Here is a 9,622-nt window from a genome sequence, read left to right as displayed (position 1 = left end):
CGCGTTCTGGCACACCTTCCGTTTGAATCTGTGCAGTGGTACATATCAAAATGCTTATTTCCTCTCGTCAGCCTAAGTTGCTCTAAGACTACGTCACGCATTGCGGTGTTGGTGCTTTTCCATCACAGATGAAAACACGTCAATATTATTTTCGTGCACTATCATCCTTCAATTTTCCTAACCCAGCAGCTGCAGCTCGCCGACATGATGGAAAACGATCCACTTATTAATACCCGTAGAAACGAGCACCAAAGCTTCAATCCGCGTCAGAAATCGTTGGTTATTAGGTGTGCTATCGTGTTTCGGGACGCTTAGATATTATCCCAAGACCTTCCTCCTCTTGTGCCATCATAGTACAGAGCAGTGACTGCACTACGCTTCATTTGATCTGCTTGTGCGGGCTGGGTCTCTTTCCGGTCTGTTTCCACGCATGCTACACCTATTTCGTGACCACAGTCGTCGGCGCTGGTAAGGTTTTCACCTTCTGAGATGAGCGCATTGTAAGGGCAGGAAAGATTATGGCAGCGGAAGCCGTCTTCACGCTCAACTTCCATCAGCAGTCAAGGTTGCGTCGAGGACGCCCTCTGAACTGCAATCTCTTCTTGGATCGGTGACATCCATGCTCACACCACCGCTTGGTTCAAAAGCTCTCGGGAAACTCATTCGCGCTTGGCACAGGCGGGGATAATGTATCCGCTAATGATGTGGTGGTGCACGATTCTGTTGCATCTTACTGGAATGGGCAGGCTTTTAATGAAATATTTCATAGTTGGAGACATTGAGGTAAGCATGAGATCATCAGAAAAATGCCCTAGACAACAAAATTTCCCTATCCAGCAAATGTGTTGTACAGCACATCGTTTGATTACGTCGTGCAACATCTTTATGACGTCTGAGTGGCTTCCATAATGGCCGTGTAAGAATTCCCATTGTAGCGGACCGACTGACTCACTTTTAGTGTTTAACTTGCCGAGAGGTGGCCGCGTGTTGCTGGAGCGTGTTTGCGGAACCGAATATCGTCGTGTGCCGGGATTTGGCTTTCTTGTGGTGTGCTTGCATATTTATCTATGGTCGCATATCATTTACTTACATTCACATACTCGGTTGTGACACTTTGCTTGCGTTATTCGATTCCCAGTCTTATTTCCTTCATAATTTGTACCTTTACATAAATTCCTGCACCATGCAACACAGCACGTGATTCGTGTTCAAAATTTGCACAGAACACGCTTAATTGATTGAGGGCTAACTGAAGTACATTCATGCCAGAAATCGTGCTGACGTACCCAATAAGCGAACAACTCAATGAGCATATTTTTCCTGGTCTTAAGCACTTCATGGCCACCGCGGTGACAGTATTCACGTCGACGTTGCCATGGCGTCATGCATGCCTGCGTGAAGTTGAAATAGTACGTAAAAAGTGTGCACAAGTTCGCAAACATCCAGTACAGAAACCAGAGGATTTCAAGCCTTTCAATTTCATGGCTTTTTGACTGCCCCAAATGATTTCAAAATGAGTATCCCAGTTCAAAACCCCAAACAAATGTCGAGTACTCCCTTTATACTCACGCCGACTTGAGTCCCTAGCTTCGTGATTGGCATGCATCATAAACATGTTCACTCCGAATGGTGATCTTTCAATAAGTCTCGTCTCATATGCGTGCTGTCAAGATTTATACAATGCTCCTACCCCCTTTCAGCAGTTCATTGGGACTACGTATAGAGCATCCACATACATCATGACTGGTGAGCGGTGCTTTTCATGGTGTATGTTTTCCAATTTCCTTTTGCGGTATGGATGATATAGCGTACACTGACAGAAAAGCGTCGCTCTGTCAGTCCGGTATGGCTAGTATGACTACCATGGCACATTGCCACGGCAGCCTAGGCGTAACAACTCCGTCTTCATGAGCCGCCATGTTTCACGATCTGCCATCGTTAGTGCTTTAGCTACAAGCACACGTTACGTCTTATCTCATGTCTGATCACTGTGGACAAGAGCAAGGAACCAAAGAAGTTTGGTTGTGGGTTTGAATGTCTGGCACGCAACCTATTCTTTTCACATGTGTAGAGGATAAGTAGTGGTTTAACGGCAACAGCTTTCTCGCACTGCTGAAGATTCCAAGACTACTGAAGCGGACATTTGAACCTTACGAAGCCAGCCGTCTTCTACATCAATTTGAACATGGGCATTTGAGCATCTCGGGTATATTCCATGCGTCATACTTTTCTCACGCTTTTTCACGCGTGTCAGCGCACGTTAAGAACAACTCGCTTACGGGTAACCTTTATGGGTGGCCCCAAACAGGGCTCCACTGATGAGACGATCCATGTCTCATCCCATTATTTCCATCCCAAACCACACGTGTATGAGCGCCCGTAAGTCAACTCCGCCGTCATCGGAGACAGCATGATTACCGCCCGCTCCCGCTCCCCGACTTCTGCCTAACCGGAAAGCATGTCTGTCCACCAGGGAAGGTCTGTGGAGACAGCAGATTGGGCTCTGACGTCACATGACTCCACAGTGCGGGCCACCAGCACCAGTTGCAACACCACCGGTGGCAAAAGCTGTAGATCACGTAGGTGGGCATCACCACGATTTTTATTTTTGCCCCAACACGCCATATGTGGAATAGGTCCTCATACGTTATTAAAGGCGTTTCTGGCAGTGGCCTGCGGACTAGTGTCTGGCGCCTACTGATCAGCCTGCTTAGCTTGAGCCGCTCCATGGTGCTGCTTTTCCAATGGTAGCGAGCGATTAGCCTCTTCTAAAGTGGCCAGGTTTGAACATCCGCCAGCGGTGCGATGCACTGCCAGCGCTTATCAATAACATGCCTTCAAAGTGTTTTTGCTTCCATCGTGGTTGCGTCCCTGTACCGTTTTCCCGCGTTCCCAACCAACATTTCACGAAAAGCCGGCGAAAAGTCGGTTCGGGTCAGCCTGCGCCGCCAGAGCAAAGTTTAGTTGACGGAAATCAATCGCGGCCAGAGCTCAAGAAGTACACATATGGCGCACGAGACGCATTTAGTTTTGAGCCTTGTATCGAGACGTCATGCTACATAGTTGTGGACGGCATTAAGGAATCAAAGAGCTTTTGCAACATTTCAACGTCACGCAGATGTGACACGGCGGGTGCCGCGGTTGCAACGATTATTTACGTCGTAATTTGAGGTGGCGCGACACATGGTCAGCGGCGACAGAGTCGGCGTCTTTAACAAAGAACAGCGTTCCACACCCAAGAGCAGCTGCGTGACAAGGTCAGATCAATATGACAAAGTTCAATCCGCACCACCCTGCGTCATCCCAGGTGAATTGGTCAAACAAACGCGGCGATAAATTTCGGCGTGGCTTCATCAGGCGGCATACGCCTTGGAGTGGCTCGGGGAATAATGATGGATTGGCGGCCGTCCGTCCGTGCGTCCGAATGATGGAATGTCTGGCCACACAGCGCCGCGGCGGGGAAGTGTGACTAATGCATGATCTTGATCACATATGGTGTGAATGGGGGCGGGGGATGTCAAGAAGCCCAGCAGGAGCACAAGAGCGGATGGCATAAGTAGCCCTCTAGCCCGCCTCGTGCCGAATGCCGCCACACGTGAGCCGTAATAGGGTGAGCGCAGATATGAAGGTGTGTCAGATCAACACGTTCCTGGCCACTCCACGAGGCCCACGGGGCTGGCATTGGACGGATGTCGCTCGGTCCCCATCTGGCGCCAGTTTCCAGCAGCTGCGCGCCGGCGCGCCGTCTCAACACCGCCGTCGCCGACGCCTGCGCCGACAGCGGGAGACGACGTCCCGCATCGGGGCCGACACTGCTCCGTCGGGGCCGGCGGGGCACGGACGCGCACCGCGGCCCTACACCCGCGCTGCTGCTGCCCCGGCGCTCGCCGCCCGCGCGCGAGCAAGGCTCAGGAGCTGCACACCGCCATGGACAGCGACGGAGGCGAGGCGGCGCCGGCGATGAGGGCGCTGATGCTTAATCAGTCGCTGGCCCCCGCCGCCAACGGCACACAGATGCCATCCGAGTTGGAGACGCTGCAGCACGTGCTTGACCCGCTGCAGTTCTACTACACGCCGCTGATCGTGGTGCTCGGCACGGGAGGCAACGTGGCGTCGATGCTGGTGCTGTTCCTGACCAAGCTGCGTGGCCAGTCGTCCAGCTACTACCTGTCGGCGCTGGCGGCCAGCGACACCGGCTTCCTGCTGACCCAGCTGGTCGCCTGGCTGGAGAACGTGGATGTGCCGCTGTTCGTGCAGCCGGTGGTGTGCCAGCTAACGCAGTACGTGGCCAGCTGCTGCAGCTTCCTCAGTCCCTGGTTTGTGGTCGGTTTCACGGTGGAGCGGTTCGTGGCCGTGTGCTACCCGCTGCACCGGCCCAGCTTCTGCACGGTGCACCGCGCCAAACTGCTGGTAGGCGGCCTGACGGCGGTGGCGGCCGTCTCCAACACGTACACGCTGGTCATCATTCGGCCGGCGGCCATCGCCAACCGCCACCAGGTGGTCTGCGACGTGGACTTTGACCGCTACCCGAGCGTCGGCTTCTGGCTGATGGGCGCCGACGTACTGGCCACGTTGGTGCTGCCGTTCCTGCTGATCGTGCTGCTGAACGTGCAGATCGCGCGCGCCATCTGCCGGCTGGAGCTGGTGCGGCGCATGATGTACGTCACATCGGCCGAGCAGGGCACGCCGCGCGCCAACAGCCAGCAGAAGATCACCAAGATGCTGCTCATCGTGTCGTCTGTCTTCCTGATGCTCAACCTGCCCTTCTACGTGATGCGCATCTGGGCCTTCATCGCAGTGAGTAGCGCCGCCGCGACCCGGGGCGGACGTCGGCGATGATTTACGTTCGAGGCGGGGAGATTTCAGTTCGGTACATGTCTTGAAACATGTCCGCTGTCGCACCATTGGGCTTTGCAAGACAGTAAGCCGGTCAGCCAGCGAGAACACGGACACCCATTGGGGCGCCTAGCTCAGACCTGAACAGGCAGCATAGATTCAACGTCGACCTCATGGAGCAATCGTTGTCATTTGTGTTGATGGGCCAGGCTTCCAGATAACGTGCAGGACTTCTAGCGGACCATGAAGTTAACATCACAGACTATCGCACGCGGCACACAATATCTGCGCTTTAGCAGACGCAGATAATGAACAAATGTATAATCCATCACTGGCTGGCGCTGAAAGTTTCCCGAATTAACTTGCACTGCAGATCTGCCACTTTATTTCGGGGAAAGGTTCTTGCCTGCATAATCGTAAGAGAACAGAACAGAACAGAGAAGAGAACATAATTGGGAGCTGTTTTCAGGATCTTTCGACGCAAAACGCCTTGCTTATTGACCTAAATTCCGAGACTAATATACAACTTCTCACAGATAGCGCTCATTGATCTAGACACGCATAACCTATCTGCGGTTATTTCTTCGCGGCCCACCAGCGGCAGCACTTTACCCGCAACACCTGTCATTAATTTCATCCCTATTTTACCGCACGCAGAAGGCTGTTATGTAACTGTGTTCCTAGCCGTACATGTACGTCCTTGTCACTACGCTAATGGTTTCTCACTCGCGATAACGTCACCTGAACGGTATGTCCGTGGCCCGGGACGACACCCGCCTTAGGAGACACCTGAAGCGACGCCCCCCTCAGCAGACGCCTGAGGCGTCGCCCCAAAGTTTTTTAAGCAGGATGGTGGTCGAAACGATTTTTTGCACAGGCGAACCTTCCCAACCGGCAGCCACTGGTCGAACTCTGCAGCGGCATCAACAGAATTTCGCCCCGGGGCGTGGGGCAAGTCTGATCGGGGGCCTCATGACAAATGGAGGGCCATGTAGTTAACGTCATGCCATGCGCGTAAAACGACGGCTGAAGAATGATGATGTCGCATTTGTTTGTGCAGCCAGGTACCGCGGTTCGTAATGACCATTTTCCAAGGTCCATTATTGCCCACAGAGCTAATGGTGTACGAACGACTGGGGTGAAACAACAGCTTTGCTTTCGTGACAATCTAACTGGTTTCATCATATCTGCGTCTTTGTTGCCCAGCCCGCCATGCGCGTCTCATGAGGTAACATGGAGGGGGGAAGACCACCACAGTCTAGGTCAGTCTCAGACTGACCCGGACTAGGATTGTACCCCGGACTAGGATTGTATCGGACCGGATTCAGAAGGATCTGGACTGAGGGGACAGAACGACGGATCCGCCATACACTCTTAGCCTGCTTAAAAGCATACCGCTTTCACACCTGATCATAAAGGTCACGTGTTAGCCTCTGCTTGCATGCCACTTACACTTCGGTGCGGTCGCTTTATCAAACCAACAGAGTCGATTCCGATCACTGGCCGTCTTTATAGGCCCTGCTCGCCTTTCAAGTGCTCCTGCCGATCTGACGGATGCCCTTACAGGGCACCAGGGGCCTACTGAAGGAACGTTTAGGATCACCTGCTGCCAGGTTTAGCCCATGAAGGGCCGGTATGGGCCCTCATAAAGAACCTTTGGAGAATTATCCAGCCAGCCTGTAATTTGAGCCCTGTTTGCAGAGATCACATTGTCCTCTTGTAAAACAGCCAACTGCAGTTGTGAGGGGCTCCAGCTTGCCTATACAGATGCTCCTGCCCATCCGATGGTACCCGGCCTCAGCGGGCCCATTAAGCCGTCAGGGGGGGGAAGGGGGGGGGGCAAGCCTGGACTCCAGAAAGGGTCTTTGCCTCATTGCCTCCCCCTTCCCTTACTAAGCCACGGAGTATTAATCGATTTGGTGTTTTCGCGCTTTGGATTTGGTGATAATGATCTGCTAGCTTTCCACTTCTGACCGCGCAACCTGGCACTTTTGCACCCAACCTGTATACTTACCGCACGCTAGCGCTTCGTGCTAATAAATCGAGCATTTAGCCATATGTTTCGCCTTAAGTCTCCCTGAGGGAATCAATCGCGCCTTTTGTGTAATGCTTAGCTGGCAGCTTTTATCACAACCTTTTGAGCCGGCTAGAGGTGGTTGTCACTTGCAGCTCTCTTGTGTACCTAAACATTAAGGACGATTTCAGCGAACATTTGGGCCTTGGGGCCTAATATCTCCACTTGCAATGAACAGGCCATTTCCATCCCCATTTGAGCACCCCCGGGTGTCTTTACATACCACTTCTTCTGGCGTTACCTGCTATTGATACGAGTACGACGCACATGAAAAGACGTCCGTGTCAACAGATCATTAGGCAAACAACGTGCGATACGCATACGGGATTTTCCCATGCAGCTCGACAGTGCGGCGAAAGTCGTAAAGCAATCTTTCATCCAGACCGCAAAAATCGTTAGAGTTTACGACTATTTTTTCGTGCACGACGCATTACTTTTTCTTCAACATTGCTGTGTCTAAATGTTTAAACTGCGCCCATTTCACATCAACATACATAGACACGACGCGGATCCACGGTGAAGAACAATTTCGGTTGTCAGGTAGCCATTACAACCACCTGGCGCTGGACATCCTGCCGGTTCCATTCGATTAGATTGTGACCACAAGTCTGGGGATTTTGAAAGGACCCTTCGCTGTTAGTTACGTAACAGCTTCCCGTATGATACGTTACGTTTTCGAATGAGGATGAATTCCGTTTGCCGCACAATCAGCAACCGGCATTTTTCTGACGTTCATTCAGCCGAAGAATCAATCACATTGAAGCATACGCCACAACAAATTCAAGGGGGAAAGCGCAGCACCGGCAATGGCCGAACCTGGATCACTGTGGGCGTACATAGAATGCGTATAGACCAGATATTTACCAGATTATGGCTGAAGCCAGATGACAAACAGCCTCGGCCGGCGGAGCTGGAACTGATCCATGCAGTGGTCGGCGGGTCGGATATTTCCTGTACAGCGACAGCATTCAAACCGAAAAAGTTGGCAGTACATGGGTGCCGCCAGCGCGTGACAAATTTCGAGCGTTTTTTTACTTAATCCATTTTATCACCACACTTTTAAAGACGTAGCTTTCGACGGGGGAGGCAGCAGCGTTCAGAGTAACACACGGTCCAGCACTGTCGTATCACGGCGGCCTGACCGCCGAAGTGGCGGCAGCGCCCAGCCTCCGCTCGCCACGTCCCAGAGACTGCCGCTCTGGTGCAGCGTTGGCGGCGACAGGATACAGAGGCACAGGGCAGTCCTCGTCGCCAACGCAGACACGGACCGGAGCCCCGGGGCACACCTGGCAGTGGTCGATCGCCGCAGTCAGCCGTGCTGGTCGTCTTTTTATGTCGGTCACGTATAAAGGCTGCAAGCGCAGCGCACAAAGCGCATAAGGGCTGGCGATCCCTCGCCTCTAAAAAAATAAATCTGACGTGGGTTCAAAGCCCGTCCTCCGAAGGACTGCACGACGTCGCCTACATTATAGAGCGGATCGAACCCGCAGCTTGTGCTAACTTATGCTGTACCACTAACCGCATGCCACTGGCCGCTGCAGCTGGACGAGGACGCTGTCACGAGCATTTTGCTCCGACCTGGCGTCCAAAGCGCGGCGAATCGCCGGCTGGGAGTGTGCCGCGTGGTTTGCGTGCCGCGGACGCTGCACGTCTGACCGTGTGCCGGTCCGTTTCAGACACTGACCGGCTCGACGCCGGACGTCAGCGTCTGGCTGGTGGTCGCCCAGGCCGCCGCCAACAGCCTGTTCCAGCTCAACTTCGGCATCAACTTCCTGCTGTACTGTGTGTCGGGTCAGAACTTCCGACGCGCTGTGCGCTCGCTGTTTTGCGGGCCGCGCCGCTCCGTCTCCTCGCGCAGCAGCTCGACGCTGACGGAGCACATACCGCTGACGTCCCGCTGTCGCCGCTCGGTCGGCGCCGTCTGCGCCAGCGGCGTGCCCAAGCGACCTGTGGTACGCGGCTCGCCGCTCTAGGGTCGCGCCCAGTCACATCCCGTCCGTCGTCGGCCGGCTCGTCGACCAGGCGACCACCGACCGTGCGGACCGCTCACTTTGCGACGGCATGCGAGTCGCACCGCGCTCGCCACGGCCGACCGGCTCGTGTTCATGTTTGACGCGTCTGCCTCACGTCACGGCCGCCTGCCCCACGCCCGACGCCGGAGCAGCGTCCTGGCGTCCGGAGACGCGCGGCGAACGTCGTAGCTGGCACGCCACGGCCGCCCTGCGAGGCAGCGCGGCCGGCGGCCACAGGTGGCGGGCCAGCGGGAGACGGACAGCGCGAGTCCGCCAGCCGGGCGCCGGACGGCCGCCGCCGGCGCCTTCGGGCCAGGCTGGCGGCCGCGCCGACAGCTGTAGCAGTGTCAGCGCGGGGGCGGCGGCCGCGCGCGCCGCCCCGCCCGTCGCCGTCTCTGTTGTGTGCGTGTGTACGTGTTGGTGTCAGCAGGCTCACATTACAGCTGGACGTCGCGACCCGCTGCGTGTGATGCGTCAACGGCAGCCGGCCCTGATCACACGCACCACGGCCGGCGCCGCCGTCAGCAGCCGCCGCCTGTTCGGAGAGCCGTCGCCATAATGATGGTGATGATGATTTAGGCTTTAGGGCGCGCCGACTACCCTGGTCATATGACGCCAACACACTTCTTATTCAAACAACTTCAGCGACCGGTCTCGGATTTGTCTCGGCGGGGGGGGGAGGGGGAGGAAGGAAGAGGCA

The 9,622-nt window shown here is 54.8% G+C and overlaps 1 protein-coding gene across 1 annotated transcript; it reads left to right on the top strand.

The window, feature by feature from the left end:
* The first annotated feature begins 3,935 nt into the window (after positions 1-3,935).
* On the top strand, positions 3,936-9,003 carry LOC119108657 (neuropeptides capa receptor-like). The gene is made up of 2 exons (XM_037232275.1): positions 3,936-4,797; positions 8,587-9,003. The coding sequence occupies exons 1-2, from the start codon at positions 3,961-3,963 to the stop codon at positions 8,881-8,883; spliced, it is 1,134 nt and encodes a 377-aa protein (XP_037088170.1). The 5' UTR covers positions 3,936-3,960; the 3' UTR covers positions 8,884-9,003.
* The last annotated feature ends 619 nt before the right edge of the window (positions 9,004-9,622 follow it).

The sequence above is a fragment of the Pollicipes pollicipes genome, unplaced genomic scaffold (assembly GCF_011947565.3).
Source record: "Pollicipes pollicipes isolate AB1234 unplaced genomic scaffold, Ppol_2.1 Scaffold_6686;HRSCAF=7923_pilon_pilon_pilon, whole genome shotgun sequence".
Taxonomy (NCBI): Eukaryota; Metazoa; Arthropoda; class Thecostraca; order Pollicipedomorpha; family Pollicipedidae; genus Pollicipes; species Pollicipes pollicipes.
Note: the sequence above shows the minus strand (reverse complement) of the source record. Positions and strands in the feature narration are given on the sequence as shown.